This window comes from Callospermophilus lateralis (genome assembly GCF_048772815.1).
Source record: "Callospermophilus lateralis isolate mCalLat2 chromosome 14 unlocalized genomic scaffold, mCalLat2.hap1 SUPER_14_unloc_1, whole genome shotgun sequence".
Taxonomy (NCBI): Eukaryota; Metazoa; Chordata; class Mammalia; order Rodentia; family Sciuridae; genus Callospermophilus; species Callospermophilus lateralis.
The window spans coordinates 331,400-353,170 of record NW_027510158.1 but is presented as its reverse complement, the minus strand read 5'-3'; the positions used below and the strand labels follow the sequence as shown (position 1 = coordinate 353,170).

The window sequence follows — 21,771 nt, the reverse complement described above, 5'->3', positions numbered from 1 at the left end:
TATTCCATGTTTGAAATAATAGCTAATTTGATGATTCTACCATAGAGACTTTTATCCTAGCTTCAGCAGGACTATTTGCTTTGTTTATAAAAGCTAACATATAAAAATGTTACAAAGAACATTTTGCTCTCAAATTTAAACATGCTTCAGAAATTTAAATACTTATCCCTTAATGACAAAAATAAATGGCATCATAATTAAGTCACATTATAATAGATATACCTGATTAGCCTCTTATGAAATATGCCAATCCTAATGTATTTGCCAATGTTTTTCTATTGCTAATACTGACTTAGCTTTATGGAGTTATGGCATTTTCTTTTGTGAATTAATCAGATGAGAGTTCATAATGATTTAAGAAAAAACAAGCAATCATTTAAAATCCGTCTATTAAAACAGACTGGATTTCTATATTAACATGGCAACACATATGCTTTCTAGTTTATCAAAGTACCACCATTATTAAAGAGAAAAAAGTAAATGCTTACCATCAAAACTAATGCTTGCAACCTTGGTGTATTTACTTTCAGAAGCTTTTAATGTAACTGGTTTAAAATGTACTGTTACGGCATCATTTTGTGGTGTAGGGCGAACACCCTGTAAGGAAAAAAAACAGAACACATACGGTATTAGTTTGGTCTAATATATTGCTCTATACTAGAACATACGCTAGAAAAGTAAAGCAGAATCGAAATCTGAAGTTTAACCACTGCAGACCCTTTAAATGGATTAGACCAAACTGGTAACAGTAGCAACTTTATGAAACAATCTGATGACCTGAAGAAAAAAAGCATGACATGTGAGTAAATGGAAGCATCCGAAGACAAACTCAAACACTGGGTCTGAGTATGTAAACTAAAAGTATTTATTTCTCAAATGAAGGCTTAATTTGTATATCAGAGAAGGTGACACAGAAATAACTTGTGATAGGGTCCCTCTTAAGAAAATCCACGGCACAAACAAAATATCCAACTGTCTAAAGATGAATGAGCGTGAGCAAGTAGCTGGTGCCCCGTGTGCAGAAGGCACACCCAACTGCTCGGGCATCTTCTCTTCCTCTCCAGGGCCCGCCATGTGGCTGAGGCCCTCTGCTGCTGAGGGGCAGGGCTGAGCTACCAGACAACAGGAATATTGAGACTTAGAAAACCAGACCTTTCTTTTCAAAAAAACTAAACCTAAAGTAGCAAAACACCAGTAAAAACTTATATTTTAACAGAATTTTATAGTAGTTATTTTGATCATCCTCATTGACACAAAGTCTTCCAGTTGAAAGTGACTTTAAACTTTCCACCCCTTCTCTGTTTTACTGATGAAGAGCACCTTGCCACATGAAGAGACTGTTCCATAGGTGGGCACCATCAGGCAGAACCAAACCAGGTTTCCTCACTGGCCCTGGGCCCCTTGCCTGATGTCCTGTTGCACAAACATATTCATGAACCTGGTGGTCTTGCACACAAGCCTTGATCGAAATTCTTCCTTCACAACCTTGCTTAGAGTGCGCAGAGCCCTGGTTTCAATCCCTAGTATGACAAAACAAACATCCCTCCCCCCAACACAAAACAAAACAAAACAAAAAACTTCCTCTTTGGGCTCTAGGTATTTGCTTAGGGGATTAATGAACTTGATGTCAAAGGCCATCAGGAAGAAAGCTGTTCTTTTTTGTGAAACTCACAGGTGAACCTGAAAACTGCAGGTGCAGGCAGGTCCAGCAGGTCACCAGGTCTTTCCCGTGGCCCCTGCCCACCCTTCTCAGCTCACTTACTAAGGAGAAGTCGGCCTGCCCTGAACATCAAAGGATAGTCCCCTGAAGGCACAATAAGCATCTAAGGAGTGTGGAGAAATAGACATGTCCTTTTTGCCACAGTCTGCCGTCACAGGGATTCCAGGTGATTCCACAGTGATTACTGCTCCTGTGTCACTTTGTGCAGCAGGGTGTCCTGAGTGGCTCTACCCTTGCCTGTGCAGGAGTTCTCAGCTTCTGGCCAGGACTTGACATCTTAACTCTCCTCTTCTGCTCTGAGAAGGCTTCTCATTTGCCTTTGAAACTCAGACTAGGGCAGGAGTTGAACGATTCATTCATAACAATATCTTTAATTTATTAATAAGTTTGCTGTTGTTAGCAACCATTTTAAATACAAATCTCCTCATTCCTGGGAGGGTACGAGCAGTCTGAACTGTAAGATAAACTACAAATGGGAGGAAGCTTCACTCTGCTACTCCACCACACTAACACTTCCAAAAGAAAGGGGCAGACAGGCCCCGTGCCATCCCCTGGTGCCAGAAGCGCCAGCCTGAGGAGACTGCCATGTGCTCAGACAGCCAAGGGGGCTGGGGCAAATATTTTCTACTTATCTACAAAAACTTTGTGATTCAATTAATTTTACCAACTTGAGGTCAAGGTTAGTTAGAGGTGACCTTGGTGAGCAGCTTTGCTGTTCCTGGAGGAATCCTGCAGGTCTGGCTCCTCATTCCCTCACCTGGGCTATGGACCTCAAAACCGCAGTGGAACCATCATGTTCCAATGGCAATCAGTCAGTAACATCCACAGCCCTTTTTGAATGTTACAGATGGTGCAAAACCATGCCAGAAATAACTAAGTAATGGTTTTGCTAAAACACAGTCACTGTAAGTAGGAAAAGCTTGGAAGAGTTGATGAAAATGTTTTTCTCACATAAAACACACTATTTTAAGATTTTCCATAACAGAGGTGAATTTTACATGCATTGTTATTATTACCTTAAAATAGAGTACACTAATAAGCATTCAAGGGCAACTCATGTTTATACAAATGGCTTCAATTGTTTATTCATTATCATTATCATTAAAAACAAACTGTAATCAGTTAAAACCCATTTTCTAAGGAACAAAACCAAAGCAAAACAAAACATCCAAATCTGTAAGTAGTGGGTTTACTCTGGTGGCTTACTGTGAAAAAACAATACAAAAGCATTCCCTTGTAATACACAAATTCATAATAACAACCTGTGTTAGCGTCAGTCACTAACTGCTGCTTACTCAAAGATGATAACGAAGTGGAGAAAACATGGCAAGATTCCCAGGAGACGCAGTTTGTACAGGCTCTAAATATAGTCTCTGCCTTTTCTCACGATATTCAGACCCATTTAAAGATCAGTAACTCTCAAGTGATTCTCAAGAGTCCAGGACATTCTGAAATGACTTACAAAAAAAGCATGTGAGCAAACAAGAACAATAACCTTTCAGTATACAACAACTGTGCTTTGAACAATCTGTGTACAAACTCACCAAAACATATACCAAGCTGACACTGGCAAAACTAATAAGTCAATCTGTGACTTCTGTGTACCAATTAGCAAGGAAACCTCATGCAAACATTCCTTCTAAGACATGTAAGGCAAACTTATCTTGTCACTCAGACAGCATCAATATTTTGGAAATATTGAGGAAACCCACTTTTTCAGAGGTGTTATTACAGATGTTAGGAGAACTTAAAGTGGGCATCTTGTCCAGTAACAGATGAGAAACTTATATTTGGAATCACCTGCATTAATAATTCTATATTTAGAAAGACTACAGTATTTAAACAAGGACAGAATTCCCTTAAGGGGAATTAAATGAAAATAGAAATAAACCTAGCATTTAAGTACTGTCTAGCCGATCCTAAAAATTGTAAATATTTGTGAAATGGAAGAAGGTAGGAGGAGCCCTTCTAAAATGCAGTCTCTGAGTAAGGTATATTATATAGAAAAAGTGGAAATGAAGAGCAAAATCCTTAAGAAGCTCTGCACTCGGCTTCCACTGTGGCGGCTTACCCTGTGGTTGATGTGGATGGACAAAGTCACTTAAGTATCAAGCCCACGAGACCAATCTTTTAACAGAGTTTCCTGAATTTAGGTTTTGAGCTTCAACACAAGTCACAACAACACTGCTCGGCTTTCCTTCTCCACTATTCCCTATGTGTCTTGGGGACCTTCTCAGGGAGAGAGGCCATGAGCTACAGCAAAATTTGATGCCTCTGTTTCCTTCTGGCTAAAACCTGTCCCATGGCATGCACCCCAATTCCATTAGAAGGCATAAAGTCACCTGTTCTGCGCATGTGTGTGGAGGGAAGAGAGGACCCTGGTTTATGGTGTGCAATGGCTGTGAGTTGGGAAGGGTAGCTATGGCTGACATGTACAGCACTCTATCATCACCTACATCACCTCTCTGCTTCATTGCTCTTTCCTACTAACCTGAATCTCCCCTGCCCCTAGTTACTCCCCCAGATCGCAAGTCCAACAACCAAAACTAATGGAATCCTTGCAACCTGCCTTCCCTCCGCACGAACACAGATCCAGGATTTCAGTCCACAGGCCTTTCCTACAGTTCTGCCTGAACAGTAGCCTGGGGAGTCCGGCTTGGACAAGATGGCCACCTTCCACCTTCCCAGCCTCCTTCTGGCCTGGGGCATCAGAGGCAGATCAGCTTTCTAGCAGTCACCAGGCCACCACAAAAGAGGATTCCTTTGAGCAGGGACTTAATTATGCTTAACACTGTCAGGTGTTTAAAACAAAGAATATATAAACTAAGAAGTAAAAACTTACTGTTATTGGTACATCTTTTGTTCCTGAATTTAATAAATGAAGATTTAAAACTTTTGGCAGATCTGTTAAAAAGAAAAGAAACAGAGTGCTTCAGAGCAAGTTAAGAATCCTCACCATATGAGACATCAAACTAAAGCTCTTTTAGAATATGAACTATAATGATAATCATGTTAATAAAACAATCATCATATGGACCTGTGTGTTACGAGAACTGCCCCCTCTTAAACAACCAGACAAAAAAGCAAATCAAAACAAAACAAAACAAAATCTAGAACATAATTTTTATTAGATTCAGATACTAATAATCTTTTGGTTTTCCAGCAAAGCATAATGAAGCAAATTAGTAATGTACAATGGGAAATTATCACATTAAAAGCAACTCTAATTTTAAAAAATGTGGTCTTCAATCACTCAATAACTAAATTTTAATTACATATGATCCAAATGAATCCCCAATTACAAGTACTCTTCATTTTTCCTTAATAAAAAAAATTATTTGGTTGTTTTCAATTTTAAAATTTGAAGTCTTTCTGTGACCATATTGGATAAATTTTTAACATTATGTCACTACAATGAGACTGAATAACTCATATTTAACCAAATATACAGAAGAAAAATCTTTTGGCTTCCTTTATTTTACTATTAGGGGAAAAAATCAGCATAACAGCATGGGTAAGGCAGCGGGGTAATACCCGTCTTCCATCCTGAGGTTGCAGCAGGCCCTGCCTAGCTCTCCCGCTGGTGAGCACTGCTACCCTCAAGAGGAATGAGATGAAACTTGTGAATGCTATGAATCCCCAAAAGAAGATTTTTTTTTCTACAAGACCACTCAACTCAGTGGTAAATAACTTTCAAAGCTGAATTACAAAGTACAGAACAGCCATTAGGCACTAAATCCCATTCAGGAATTATTATTATTATTATTATTATTATTTTACCTTGTGTTCGTAGTGTACCAAAATCTAACATTTCAGTTGAGGAATAAATTCCAGGAGCTTGGGAAAAAAAAGTAAACAATTACCTTTCACTTTGCCAGAGTAAGATGTACCAAAAAGAAAACAAATGAACGTGCCATTTTTCTGTTTTCCACTAACCTGTTGTAACTTCAACCTCCACGGGAAGAATGATAAACTCTGTGCTGTCAGAGGCATTGGTCTTTATTCTGATGAAGGCTGTGTGATTATCTGCTTCTCTGGATGAAAAACTTGCTCTCATTTTTCCTTTGGTTTCATAAAGAGGAATTTCCTGATAAGCAGAGAACACAGTATTTGAAATGTCCCAAACCTACCTTGTTTTACTGATTTAGATCACATTGACTGCAGGATGCATTAATATTTTATGTATCTACTAAGAAAAAATACACTGACAATTAAATATGCTACTGGAGCTGGGCATACAGCTCAGAGGTACAGCTCTTGCCTAGCAAGGGCAAGGTCCTGGGTTCAATCCTCAGCTTTGCAACAAAAATTAAAATAAATAAAGCTAGTTTTACTGCAGTGGTCCCCTCTGGTTATCCCAGCTTCTTAGATTGCAGGTTTGAGGTCAGCCTAGGCAATAAAGTGAGATATTGTCTCAAAATAAAAATTTTAAAAGGGTTGGGGATATAAGCCCCTGGGTTCAACATGTATCACCAAAATAAAACCCTTAAATTTCTCATGAACACGTCACAATAGTTGTAACATGGGCTTCAATTGTGGAGAATGTTAGAATGTGAAAAAAACAACAACACAAAAATAACACTTAGAACTGACAAAATATGGGATGTAAAGTGACAAAAGTAAGAGTCAAATGATCTGAAAAGAATTTAAAGTTGCAAAGTCACCACTAAAGGGCAGTTACTGGGTCATGTTAGCAGTGGTGAGGTTCCATGCCTAAGTTCTCTAGCCCAACAGAAATGTCACCACCAGAGGGAAAATATTTTTCTAGAAGAGCATAGTAATCTCTACAGATAACCAAGAGGGCTTACACTTGCTTTCATTTAAAGCCTAACAGAACAAAATAAAGGTTCCCAAGCAAATGCACAGTGTAGGGATGCTCTACCACTTGGCTACATCCTTAGCTATGCCCCATTTGGAGACAGAATCTTGCTAAGTTGCCCAGGCTGGTCTTGGACTTTCGATCCTCCTGCCTCAGACTCCAGTGTCCCCTGTTGACAAAACTGTTTCTAAATTTTCAAGTCAACTTTCCAAAACAATCACCTCTACATCTCTTCCCTGATTGACTCTGGTTAGAAGAGAGAATGGAGAAGCCTTTCGTGCACATGAGCATGTGTGTGTGCGCGCAGGGTGGAGGGGGGGCAGGAAGAAACTTTGAGCTTCAGAACTTATTCACAGTGGTAAAGTCAGTGTATCTCTAATCACAAGTGAAGAAAGACTTGACTGACCTTGGTACCAAAACTGCATTTACAACAATGGTCTTTTCCCTCTTGGATTTCAGCATGGTAGACAACATTTACAAAAACTCTGATTTGGCAAAAAAACTTTTCAAAGAAGGTAGTTCCTGGATATTCTTTAATGTGGCTAATATTTGTCAAGAGAAAGTGATTTTCTAAACATGAAAATAAACTGGTATTAAATATTCAGTGACACTGAAGGTAGATGGAGATCATCCATGAATTTAAAATGTCCTGTGTTATCCCAGAGAATAAACTAAAGTTCTCTCTGCAAATGCCATCTCCTCTAGCAACAGTGAGACTGAATGTTAAATTCTCTACCTTCAGAAATACAATGAATCCTTCCCACTGTTTGCTCCCCGCCCAAAGAAAACTTTGTATAAAGCATATCATCAATGACCAGGTTCAGAGGCAACGTTTCCAATGCAGTGCTGAGAAACTGCTTCCGTTCCACACAGCGGGCTAAGGCTCTGGCCGGCTTTGTTCACTAATTTTTCTAAGAAGTACAACTTATATTTTCCCCTCATTCTTTCATTCAACTTTCAAATATATCTAATATACATTTAACATTTCAAGACATTAAAGAAAAGTCCCCTATATTTCTTCAGGCAATGAAGAGTTAGGTATTTTCCAACTCTTCATTGTATTTAAGAAACAACTGGCTTTCACTCACCCACAGCTTCCTGGTACCTCCCTGTTGCCCCGTTGGAAGCTCCAGGTGAATGTCTCCTCCACTTGAGTACATTTCTACCACCTGGGAGAGGACCACAAGCTGGTTATTGTCAAAAATCACATTCTCAACCCAAGTGACTTGCTGTTTCAGAAGTAAGTTTGGTATCATAACTGTTTATCTGAAAAAGTGTGTCCTGATATAAATGTAGGATACCACATCTTATCACTCAATTCAGTGCCTCATATGCATAACCAATGTTGGTACTGTTAATTAAAACAATGTAACTGAAAATTAAACTTAGAAACAGTGAAGCTGGTTCAGAGACTAGGTTACAAAGCAACAGAACAATTCTTTTTCACATGAAATAATTTGAGGAAATCATTTTCAAGTATTAGAAATACCTGTTTCGTATTTCTTGTAGAAACGTGTTTCTTTAATAATACACAGATATCAAGAGATAGCAGCTTATCCAATAACTACAACCATGACAGAGTGAAGAGATAATTAGCCTGAGATACGAAACCAACCTAGGACAGTATGGAAACATCCGGTTTCTGGGGAAGGGACAGAGGTTAACCAGGACAAGGGCCTGGCTGAACAGGAAGAAGAACTTCTCAAGTTCTGTGGCTCAGGGAGTACGTATGCTTGACAGTGATGGACTGTCTATTCAGAGTAGCTAGTTAAAAGAATTTCAAATGTTTCCAACACAAATAAATGATAATTTCTGATGTGAGAGATAAGCCAGTGACCCTGAGCTGGTCATTACACTTTGTATATATGTACTGAAATGTCATAGTGTACATACCTCAAGATACATACAATTACTACAAGTCAAAACAAAACCACAAAACATAAAAAATATCTGGCTTCTTCTGGTAGCAAATTAACAGGTCCTAATAGCTCTGTGACTTGTGCTTACACTTACAAATTTTTAGAAAAGGCCTAAGGTTATCACTGATACACAAAAAAATAATCCACATTTAAGCATACAACTGAGGAATTCTGACATATGTTTGTAGGCATGAAGCTGTCATTGCAATTAAGATACCAAGTAGATCCACTGCCCCCACCTTCTGCCCTCTGCAAACTATACTCCTTTTCTGCCCCTTCCTGTTTCCCAGAAATCACGGACCTCTCTGTGTCAGTGTAGATTAGCTTGCATTATCTAAAATTTATATAAAGGGGATAAACAGTATGCACTAGTCTGGCTTCTTTAATTCAGTGTAATTATCTTGAGATACACCATTTTGTATGTATTAATAGGTTGTTTCATTTCTATTTTATGGCTATTTTGCAGTTTCTATGCATTCACTGGTTTCTCCAGTGTGCAGCTATGAGGATAAAGCTGCCTTGACACCAAGTACAAAAGCCTTGGTGTGGAGACCTGCTTTCCATTCTTTGCGGTTAGTGCCACAGAACAGGTCAGATGTCAGGAGACTTTCCTATAAAGGCAGGTAACCCTAGCTCTTTGAAAGAAGGAATACATTTCATCAACTTAACTAAATCTGGGGTGATGTGGAAGGGAAACTTCCACTTGTTTAATCACAAAAAGTCCCCAGAAGTGAATACAAAGGACAAAGCCAGGGGAGCTGTAATACTGAGAACAAGCTTGGATATTTTTGTTGTTTTTTCTTTTTGTGGTGAATATTGCTATAAAAGTATTGCCTTTTGCAAAGCCTGAAGGGCTAAGATTTCCTGACTGTAACTCATCTGCTGACCTCCTCCAGTGCTCTCCTAGAGCACAGATTGTGTCAACCATAGCAACACCCTGACTGCTGCGGAGACTGCAGACCTTCTTCTGAAAAGCCAGAAAATATCACACAATAGTTCATTTAATCTTTCAAGGTAACAAGGAAAGAAGCATAATAATGTTTGGAAACAAGATTGCTACTGATGATAGGGAAGATGAGTAGGGAATGGAGACTGAAAAACTCTGAATTACAAAACCAAAGGAAAATCGCATTAAAACCAGGAACTGGTGACAGTCTGACTTTCATCTAGTACAATTTGTCCTAATTTAGTAGAGTTTAGTAGAAAAGGTGGCAAACAACATAGTCAGAATATAATTTATGTTAAAAAAGTGTATCTGTGTGCCCACATGTGCCTGCAAATGCACAGAAAAAGGTGTGAAGGACATCATGCAGATCCCAGTGGGGTCTCTGAGGAGTGGCCGAGACTGCAGCTTTGTCGTCCATATGACAGATACCAGCCACATGTGCTCATTTACATTTAAAAACTGGAACAAAATGAAATTAAATGTTCAGTTCTTCAGCGACCACAGCCACATGAGGACAGTGGCTATTGTCCTGGACAAAGTAGATGCATATATTTTTTGTCATCAAAGTTCTGTTGGAAAGTAGGGCATTCAAGGGGACCTCTGCTTCACTGGTTTAACTGCTGCATGCTTTGGTATCAGGCAGATTACATGTGTTTGTGTATAATAAAATAACTGAATGCATTTTTTTTTTAGTTGAAATAAGTTCGTTTATTATACTTCCTAGGTCTTTCCCCCCCAATAATTGAGACAAACAAGTCATTTTATAACACTTTATAACAATATAACTTAGGGTTATTATTATTTTTTTGCTACTGGGGACTAAACCCAGGGGTGCTTTACCTCTGGACTTTAGCTGCACTCCTTTTTATTTTTTGAGATAGGGTCTAAATTGCTGAGACTGGACTTGAATTTTAGATCCTCCAGCCTCAGCCTCCCAAGTTGCAGGTGTGTATGCCACTGTGCCCAGTGTAACTTAAATTTTTAGTATTTCCAAAAGGGAAAGATTTCATTGGGAATTTAGGAAAGAAAACATTTTAGTAAGAATTACTACATGAAATTACTTTTTCAAACTTAATACAGTAATAGACTTGTCTCCCAGGTACATTACTGAGCAGTCCTCCTTATAAGGAAATCTATCCAGTATTAGTAAACAAAGAATCTACATTTAGAAACTGAGGCAGGAAATGTTTATACTTAAATAAAAAACAGGCAATCTAAAATACAAATTACATGTCACTTTAACAATGCAATTTACATAATTACGCATAAATTATTAACTTAAGCTACTTCAGGTCCTAACAAAGACTCAGGTGATATGAATGAATCTCATGCTCAAACTGCATTCATCTGGCTCTGGAGGTAAACATCACAATGGAATTGGGCCTGTATGACTACAGGAAAAATCATTTTGATATTGCACATTTCCTTTCTTTAACAACAGGATTAAGTCAGGGCCATCTTAGTTCTGAATCTCTCCATTTTTGTTGGGAGAAGACTAGCCATTTCTTTACTAAGTTGTACTTCAACTTCTATTTCCTGGGCAGTCTCAGGGTGCCTTTCACAGTAATCAACAATAAATGTGTAATGTTCCAATGATGTTGCCAAATTTTCTATCTCTTTCTTGGGATCTGTAGTGATAATTTTGCCATAGAGACGAGCAACTCAAAACTTAGCTAACATGGCAGGGCGAAGAACATCCTCCCCTATATGCTCAGGAAATACTTTATTTGGGTCTCTCAGGGAGTCTAAGAAGAGCTGGTAGTACTTCAATGCTGACTTATTAAGATTATTTATTTTTTTTTACAATGTGTGAATCAGGATCCCTTAGCTTGTCAGCAATGGCAACCTTCAAATCCATCATATCATAGTATGCATGTGCAATTTCAAACTGAATCTGTCTGTTTACCAACAGATAATACTGTGGATTCAGATCTACAATTAAGGGCTCCAGCATTGCTATTCTGCGTTTATGCATCTTGCACCGCCTCTGAATGTCAGTTTCAAAGAATGCAAGCACCTTGAACAGAGAACTGTGGTCTTGGACAACTTCATTATGGTCAGTGACATACCCATCAAACTGGAAGAACTCTTTTGCCTCAAAGACATAGTGCTGACTCAACAAGAAAAGTTCCCTGGCTTCTTCAAAATCTAAAAGTCTCAAATATCTCACTTTCTCTTCTACTGCAGATGGCATCACATAGTTCCCCGGTTCCAAACTGCACAGCTTTTTTCCTAACATTCTCTTCCTCATCTAGTTCTTTTTTCCTTAAAGCTCTAAGTTCAGACTGTTCGTCAAGATCAAGCACTCCTATATTGTCCTGCATGGAAAGTTGGGCATTCTGAATGAGAGTCAAACAATATTTGATCCAGCATCTTGCTATTTCCCCTTTTCTTTGATGGTAAAGCTCTGGCACATCTCCTTCAGTTTCAGGAGTGTCTTCTGTGGCTGGCCAATTTGACCAAAATAACATTAGCAGCTGATAAACAGTGCCTGGCCTCCATAAAGCATAGCTTATTAATATAAAATTGTAATAAAGTAGCAGCATTAATAGCCCACTCCATAGGATGGTAGGCATTATGCTCAAGCTGGCGTTTTAGTGTGCTGTGGCAATAATGAGCAGCCTTCTCAAACATTTCCATATGCTGGTAGACTTGAGCCAGGTAATATAGATTATGAGTATAAACCTTCTCAAATCTTTTTGATCTCTCTTATTCAGTTAGTTTTTCTACTTCAGGAAGAAAATGCTCTGTAGGATCAAGAGGAGGACTCCCAATCTCTTTCATATATTGATTATATAGTGCTTCTGATGATTCCAGGTAAGCCTGTGCGGTTTCAATTTCTTCTCTTTCAGACCACAAAATACCCAAGTTATTCTGCGCCTGGATGTACAGCGAGATGCAGTCGTGCAAGAGCCGGTACCTGTGCAGCAGTCTCAGGCACTTCACTAGGTGCTCCTCCCCCGCCAACAGCTTCTCCGTGTTGATGTGGTTCACCCCCAGGTGGAACTCGTCAACGCCAGCCTCACCGCCCAGCGCCAGCGCGGGCGATGGGCCCCTTGGCCTCCATGACCTCCATGGGCAGCCCCAGGGCGTGGTCACCCTCGCCCAAGCCATCCTCGGCCTGAGGCCGCTCATCCTTGGCCCAGCGTGGGCCGAGCAGCGCCTTGACCTCTTCCAGCAGTGCTCGGGCGCTGTATTTCCTGAATGCATTTTCTTGCTGTACAATATTTTCTTAAATCTGAAGGCAAGTCCACCAACACAGCACTACCTATTACAGGACTCTTGGGGTCCAAGAAGGCAACTTTAATTTCTCTTCCTCTCCTGTGTGCTGGTTTAACGGCCACTGTGGTAAATCCTGAAAAGACTAGAGGAAATGAACTCAAAGTAGTAGCTGTTCTACACGACAGGTAAGTAACTCCAAAGGCTGAGGGGAAAAGGTACAGACCCCAGGCTATTTAAACAACTGGAGATGACCAACACCTTCGAGTCCTACGAGCTCCATCCTTCTGTGTGACAATCAGCTTCTGGGTCTGTAGCCTGCCAACCACAGAGGGCACACTGGGTGCTCTGTAACACCTTTTCCAAAGCAGGGTGGGGTGACTCATGCACCAGGGTCTGCGAGACATGGTTTTATTTCATTGAAAAAAATAAAGAAAAGACAGCAGCCAACTGGGGCTTCTGTATACATCTGTGATAAAAGTTAGAACAGGGAAAATTCACTGTGCCCTAAAGTAGCAAAGTGTCTAAATGACAGATTGATGATGAAGAGAGTAACACTTTGATTTGCAAAAGCAGAAAGCAGAGCATTTCCCTCCTTTGTGATGGAGATATCTAAAGAAATTAAAACCGGGGCAATGAACTTTTATCAGTAGCTCTTCTCAGCCAGGTGTTGGGAGGGACTTCCTTTTGGTTGCTTCAGTTTGTAATTCCTAAGTGTCTCACTATTCAGGCTCTGAAAATCTCCCTTTGTCCCTCCTCATTTCCCTTTCATTTCTTATGAACATTTATGCCAGGGGACTGAGGAGGATGAAAATTGTAGCCTTGCACTTGCTACACAGTATATGATTTTTCTTCTTCCTACCATTTTCAAGCTACTATTAAGTCCTGTGATGTGGTCCCGAGAACTCTGGGCCCTGGGTGTATTTATGATGGAAAATTCTGGAAAGCATCCACATCTCCTTCTAACACAGACAACACAACTCAGAGCTCTAGTGGCTACATGTGTTTGCTAGGTGGAAGTCGCTGGTGTGGGGAGGGTATTTTAGGAAACCTCGGAAGTAGTGACACTCGCCACACTTGCCACTCCTGCTGCAACAGAGTCAGGGAGTGGGTGAGGGGAGGTTTCTAGACTGGCTAAGATAAGGAGTTCAATTTTATAAATAAGAGTCAGTTTGCTTGACTGATTCTGTTTTACCCTTTGCTGGATTTTAATTTCCAAAATGCCATCACAAAAAATTTATTATTACAAGAAATAAATGTAAACTATTTTCTAAAAAGTTTATACTGAACCAAAAAGAGCCCAGTTTTTCTGTACAGTTGAACACTTTTCAAATTAAGCACAGAACACCCTGAACTATAAACACCTGAGAAGCTACTAAAAATGGTCCCCAAATTGAAAATCCAAACTGTTGTATTCCAAAATTCAGACTACAGTACAATTGTATTAAAGTTAACACCCCCTTAAATGCACTTATAAAACTCTGAAAGTTTTAACAAACAGATTATATGCTACAGAATCCTCACCAAAATGAGGCTTAATTAAAACCACTTTCTAAACTCACCTGTAAAGGCTCACTGTGAGGGTTGTGTATGTTTATTATGGGTGAGAAACTGCTATTCACAGGCACTCTGGCTCCAAGGAATGGCCTCAATCAATATGGATTTGGAACTCCAACACCAAATACCTATTTTGAAGAAGAAAAAAACTCCTCTGAGCTGCTTTTATAACTACCATTTTTATGGTTATAACTCTGTTTGATCTAAGGAGACTGATGAATCTAATGTAGATAGAAGAGTAATAATACCCTTTTTAAAAACTGAATTTGGCTACATATTTGATTTACTCAATGTATGTGCATTTGGAATGACAACTATAATATGTTGGAAATGGAAATGGCAGCAGTCCTTACAAAAACAAGAGAAAAGGGACTCATAAGATTTCAGACAGACCACAGTTAAACTTAGCCCTATGATGACTAAGCAGGGTGAACCAGTTATTCAAATGACACACACTTATTCAGTGTCTGTGATGTGTGGTGCGCAGTATCACACGTGTGCGTGCGTGCACACACACACAGCAGTCATCAATTTAAGAGTGAACAAGATAAATAATGTGCCTACTCTCATGAAACTTACAATCTAGTTTTGGGACAGACTAGATGTCAACAAAAAAGGTATAAAAACACACCTCTGGCTCAGAGTGAGTCCTGAACTGGGGATAAGGATAGGGCTGGGGAGGAGGGGAGGCAGTTAGCCGGCTGAAGTGTAATCCAGAGAGTGCTCATGGTGCATGAGGAGGGAAGTGGATAGGCTCAGGAGACACTCAGGAGGAAGACTGGGAGAATGACTAGGTGTGGAGAGGTACAGATGAAAGACAGCTGGCCCTGGGCTAACCGCAGCCCTCAGAGAGTCCACACTGGCTGCAACCAGTGGGGTTGCGTCTGTAGGGCTACAACTTCCACTCTTACACTGTCTTCTTGCTTGCTGGTCAAGTGCATGTTAAACGGGAGTTGTCTACACAGCACTCAGAACTTACTGAACAAAGCAGCTGTTACTGCTTACTGAAAGCCTCTGAAACAACCCGTGAAGGCTTATCCAGTGGCAGCAAGCAGAACACGGCACTTCACTAAAATGGAAAAGTTTACTCTGATTCTTATTTTCAAAACAGAAGTGCTCTGGAGAATGGAGAGAAATGTTTAAAAAAACAAAAAAAAGGCATAGTAAGTAAGAACTGAAACACTTGAGTTCCTAGTAGCAAAGTAGGATAACTGGGGCAATCACTGAACCTTCCTAAATTTCAACTTCCTCTTCTAAAAAACCATGAGAAAAATAAAATCTAATGCAAGCAGAAGTTCATACAATGTCGACAAATAAAAAATTCTTAATAATTTTAATATATAAAATCTTGATTCATACACAGAATGGCTGATTTACAAAAGATTTATTATATGATTCCTATAATCATAAATTTTCTTTAATAATCCAAACAAGGAATCTATGTAAAATAAATTGATCAAAATTTGAACAACATACCTCCTAAAGAAAAGAAGGCACACTACATTTTAATTTCAAAGTTATTATTAAATATGCTTCATAAGTGTGTTAGTCTTTAAAAATTGAGTCAGTATAAAAATACTTTTTACTATTCTTTTGTTTTAAGATTATTTGTTCACAGACTGATGTCAATAGTGAATATAAAAATGCTGTAAGTCTAAACTCTCATATTTCTATTATCTCAAGTTTCTGAAGTGAGTTCTTAAAAGGTTGTCATCTGAAGTTGGCAATGATGATTATATTTTATAAAAATAAATAAAAGTTTTAATTCTCGTTCTTACCTGGTAAGTAAATACCCCATGATTAGATGTGTTAATAAATAAAGTATTTTCTACATTTCCTACTACTCTTGCAAGAAAAACTACATCAAATGATGTGTTTCCTCCCAGAAGAATTTTCTGAAAAAGAAAAAATTAATAAAGTTAAACTGGTGACCCTCCCTGCCCCCAAAATCTGATCATACTGGCCAAAATTAGCTAAAGTTCTCTATAATGATTATCTTAGAATCATTTACATAAACTAGCTTTTTTTCTTTAAAATTTAAGCATTAAGTTATCCGAACTATTGCACAATGGAAAATAACAAAAAGATGTCTTCATAATGGATGTCTGCAGTCACATGGCTTGTCCATTACCAGCCCAGAGCCCTGTACAACAGATGGCTGCCTTGGACTCTGTCATTCAGTGTTTGCCAGGCTGGAATGAAGAACTTCATTATAGGCAGTTCCATGACCAGTCAATCAAGCAGGCACTGGACTGAAGCTGAGCCTTTCACATAGATGTACTACCCTACTACTAAGTAGCAGCTTTTATTATTATTCTGAAGAATAAGCCCAGGCCCGCACCCCTCCCACCTCTGCCATCCATCCACATAGGCACAAAATGTCCTTGTAACTTAAATTAGGAAAGAAGGCAAGGGACAAAGTACATGTGGGATCTCACTCCTGTTATCTGGGGCAGACTGAAAACGTCACTGCAGTCAAAGAATTAAAAAAAATTATTACACAAAACAACAGGGGCTGTTCCATGAAGTTCAAGGCTGGGACTGCAATTCTGCTTGCAGTGAAGCCTTAAAAGGCATTTAACAAGGGCTGGGATTGCGGCTCAGGGGCAGAGCGATTGCCTCGCATGTATGAGGCACTGGGTTCGATCCTCAGCACCACATAAAAATAAATAAAATAAATAAAGGTATTGTGTCCGTCTACAACTAAAAAAAAATTTTAAAAAAGGCATTTAACAAGCAAAGCTGAAAACCTCTCCCATTCTGAGTATAAGGCTATGACTCTAAAGTACTCCAAATTATAGCTCAAAATACATGGCACTGAGACCCAGCTTTGCTTAAGGATGAAAAACGTTGGAAAGAGCATTTCTCCTGCATTATCAGCAACAAAAAGCAGAAAAACTTATAAAGTCACAATTGTCCTTGAACCTATATCAGAGATTGGTTATCAACCACGCAAAATTTCAGGAAGACAAACACTTCCAAGGAGAGATGGAATGTGACTACTGGTTCACCCAACACAGAGAATGGTACAGTTGAGGCTACCACCAGGAGGTAAAAAAGAATTCAGTAAAAATGTTTATAGAGTTTAAAATGTGTGTGTGCTCTCCCAGGAGACCACAGAACCCCTGGAAGCTTTGACCACTAGGTGGAGCCACAGGAGTCAGAGATCAATGACATCCACATCTGCTGAGTCCCTAGAGAGTCAGACATTGAACAGTGAGCGCACTTTTGAATAATCCACAGCATATGTAAGTAGTCATGAAAGAAATTATATTTTGAGTTGATTTGAGAACACAATGTGTACAAATTTGTGGGCAGCAGTTAAGACAATACTTGAAAGGAAATTTTAGCATCAAATGATTATTTTGAACATAAATGTCTCAAATCAATAATCTATGTTTCTGCTTTGAGAAACTAGAAAAAGAGTCAATTAAATCCAAAGTAAGTAAAAGGAAGAATAATAAAGAGAGGAGGAAAAATTAAACAGAGTATAGAAAAAAAATTAATAACACCAGTACTGGTGCCAGAAAAAGGCCTATAAAACTGATAAAAACCTCTATACAGAATAATTGAATGAAAAGCGAGAGGATGAGAACAAATAATAAGAAACTAAAATATGAGTATTATTGCTGGGCACAGTGGTGCCTACCTATAAACCCACTGGCTCGGGAGGCTGAGATAGGAGGATTGTGAGTTCAAAGCCAACCTCAGCAAAAGTGAGGTGCTAAGCAACTCAGTGAGACCCGGTTTCTAAATAAAATACAAAATAGGGCTGGGGATGTGGCTCAGTGGTTGGGTGCCCCTGAGTTCAATCCCCAGTACACCCCCTGCAAATAAGTATTATTATATACTCTTTACACATAAAAAATGGTAAAGGAATATTACAAACAACCCTATGTCTATAAATTAAATAACTAGAGGAAACATATACCCCTTTTCATTTCTATTCAGTTGGCAACAATTTTTTAATTTGTATTTTCATATTGGTGGGGGTATCGGAGATTGAACTCAGGGACACTTGACCACTGAACCACATCCCCAGCCCTATTTTGTATTTTTTTTAATTTAGAGACAGGGTCTCACTGAGATGCTTAGTGCCTCATTTTTGCTGAGGCTGACTTTGAACTCGCAATCCTCCCGTCTCAGCCTCCCGAGCTGCTAGGATCATAGGCTGCGTCACTGCGCCCTGCATGTTGTTTTCTTATTTGATTTAAGTTGCCAAAGTCGTCCTTATTATTCTTAGTAATACAGTGCAAAGATCTAAGAAGAAAAAGTTAATATCCTTAAGCCTTGTCCATTCTCACCCCTCAGGTTATCTAGTTAACCTGAATGTCAGTAACTTGATCTAGCTCTTATAATCAACGGTACATAGATTCTTTGCTTTCCATAAAACATGACATTACATCCTGCTCCACCACATGCCTTTCTTACATAAACACATGCATATTATTCACAGCATATCCTAGATTAACAGATACAGATCTATTTCATTCTTTTTGCCATCTGTACAATATCCCATACAAATGCTAAATTACATTCTGTTCAATTCCCAACACCATGATTGAACATCACAGTTTAACCTAAAACAGAATAAATAATGTCCAGTTTCTACAATGAATTAAAGATAGTCATTAGTATTCATTAATGGCCTTCAACCCATAAAATTATTTTTCATTCTAAAGCACATGCATGTAAGTGGATCAAAACATTTAGATTGAAACAAAGTTTTTCTTAGTTTTCAGCTTGCCTGGAAATTGATTTACTCAAAAAATTTCAGACAATCAAAGACAAAATTATTTTTGTTTCCTTGCTATGTGTGTAAGGCATCCCCTTCCATAGTTCAAACAAGTGAAATATGGCTATCCATACAATATTAAAAGACTGTATCCTTTGATGCAAAACATATGTTGTATATGGGACTAACCTGCAGTCTTAATATTAGGTAACTTTTAACTATAATTAGAAAAATATATTTAATTACTAATAACTGTAGATAAATTAATAATTGAAGATATATAAAGAGAAAAAAGATGTCAGAAAAACACGTTTCTACATCTCTTACCCTACTGGTTAATATGAAAGTGGCATCAGTTCATAATCAAAAACTCTATGAGTTACAGAAAATTTTTTATTGCCAAAGAAGTTAAGACCTGCCTAGGTTGCTGAGGATGACGCAGGGAGGCAGAGTCGCAAGGACACACAGAAAAGTATGCTCACCTGGGTGCAGAAACACCAAAGCCCCTGGCTGAAGGCACAAAAGCTGAGGAGGAGGGGAAGGAGGTTATTTCTTCCCTCAGGAGTTCATTCTCTCTCCCTTCCTCCTCCTGAGCTTCTGGAGTCAATGCTACCTCAGGGAAGAAGATGGAAAGATAAGGAGGAGGAACAAAGGTAAAAAAAGCAGATTGAAGCTGTATCCTTTGAAACAAAATCTGGACCATCTAAATGTTGCTTTTACTGTTTAATTCCACCTCCTGACAGCAGAAAACACAGATCTATTTTTAACTTGTTCTTTGATTATGTACACTTTTAATTTTCTTGTGGTGCTGGGGATTGAACCCAGGTCCTTGTGAATTCGAGGCAAGCATTCTACCAACTTAACTATATCCCCAGTCACAGTTTATATTTTTAAGAATTTGCAGGAAAACTATTCTCTTCACATAAGTTCATCTGTAGAAACAGATCTAGTTCAGAAATGGTAAAATGGTGATCTTTAGCTAATGTTGTTTGGTCCACACTGTTTCTAAAACTGAGTTCATTATCAATGTGTAAAAACTGGGAAACATAAAAATTCTTATTCCTGATTTTTCTTGAAGAATCAGAACTGTGCATGGACTGATACTCTCAAAGGCCACTAAGACTGCAGCCTTGGTGGGCCACATGCTCTCCACAGAACTCCCTGTCCCTCTGGCTTGTGAAGGTAGAGAAAAGAGTGAAAATGCTGGCCTTTACCCCATGTAAAGCTGGTGTTCAGAAACAACAAACATCACTTGAACTAGCAATGTTAAAAAAGTTATAAATAGAACATGTAGTGCAGATGTGAACTATTTTTGAACTGTTTCCATGTTTACCTGCCCTCTAACTCAACACACACACAGGCACTGAGGAAAGCTGGCTGGTTCCACATGCATATGAGGGTAGGACACAAGCCAGCCACTATAGTGCAGTACCACTGGGATCAGTGGGAGGCTAAGGGCCCTAGACTTCAACTTAGTTCTTTTTTTTAAGAGAGAGAGAGAGAGAGAGAGAGAGAGAGAGAGAGAGAGAGAGAGAGAGAAGTTTTTAATATTTATTTTTTAGTTTTCAGCGGACACAACATCTTTGTTTGTATGAGGTGCTGAGGATCGAACCTGGGCTGCATGCATGCCAGGTGAGCACGCTACCGCTTGAGCCATATCCCCAGCCCCTTCACCTTAGTTCTTGCAAATAACTGCATGACCTGGGCAAACCCCTCCAGGATAAGACTTCTCATTGTACACACAGTTCTATCAGAACTAGAATTCTACTGAGACCTTTGCACATTTATAAGAATTGTGGAGTTATCTTTTAGGTACAACAAACACATTGATAATGAACTTAGGTGAAATTTACTTTCAGAAAACATTTAAGAAAAGAGATATTTTCCATTAGTAATACAAAAAAATTATTACCAAAATAACATGATGACTTATCGATACTTCATTTATAAAATGCATTTAAGTGAAAAAAGTCAAAATTATTATTTTTTAAATCCTACAAGTTTCTACCTAGTAACAGATGATGAAATAGGACTTTAGAAATGAGAAATGTAAAAAATCTAAACAACTGATATAAAACTAATAGCTTCTATGTTTAAAAAAGTTCCTTTTTTGTTCTTTATTGCATCTCTTCAGAGTCGTCAGTGGAAAGATGAAATTAGGTTCCATTTATTTACTTCTCTCTGATACTAGATATTTATACATTAAAGCTTAATGCATTCTCATAAATTCAAAACTTAAGATCCAATTTTTTATTTTGGTAAGAAAAAAGTCCTTTTTTTAAAAAAAATAACATAACAAGTCCACTGACTAACTACAAAACTGTAAGTAAAATTTTAGAGCATGCCTACAGTAGAGCCCTAACACGGTCCCAAGATGCCTGTGACTATGCTGGGGCCCTGCCCCTGTGGTTATTTACAAGGCATGGTAAAGGATTTGGCAAATGTAATCACAGCTAGCCGTCAGCTGACTCTCAGTGGAAAGGCAGTCCATGCAGTTGGCCCTGAGTCAGTGCCACGAGTCTTCAAAAGCAGAGTTTGCTCCACTGGTGGCAGAAGAGGAAGAGTAAGGGGAAATAACACAGTGCTGCTGGGGTGGAGGTGGAGGGGCCCCTAAGAAGGAATGTGGGTGCCTCGGGCTGAGAGGGGTGGTTAACATCAGCAACCGAATGGGGCTTCAGTTCCACAAGCACAGGAACTCAATTGTGCCCACAACTCAGATGAGTCTGGAGGTGGATTTCCCCTCAGCGCCTCCAGACAAGGGCTCAGCCTGGCAGCCTAATCTCCCCTGTGATAGCTGAGCTAACAACCCACTGGATTCGCAACCTACTGACTGCGTGCTAATGAGTGGGTACAGTC

The 21,771-nt window shown here is 39.0% G+C and overlaps 1 protein-coding gene and 1 pseudogene across 1 annotated transcript in view; both read right to left on the bottom strand.

Moving 5' to 3' along the window:
* The window catches only part of LOC143386060 (transmembrane protein 131-like), a 139,465-nt gene that overhangs the window by 90,652 nt on the left and 27,042 nt on the right, over positions 1-21,771 (bottom strand). Inside the window, 7 exon segments of the mRNA XM_077107914.1 lie at positions 489-597; positions 4,563-4,624; positions 5,501-5,557; positions 5,657-5,807; positions 7,628-7,708; positions 14,186-14,308; positions 15,959-16,075. Of these exon segments, the coding sequence (XP_076964029.1) occupies positions 489-597; positions 4,563-4,624; positions 5,501-5,557; positions 5,657-5,807; positions 7,628-7,708; positions 14,186-14,308; positions 15,959-16,075 (700 nt within the window).
* Positions 10,848-13,030, bottom strand: LOC143639875 (KIF-binding protein pseudogene; annotated as a pseudogene).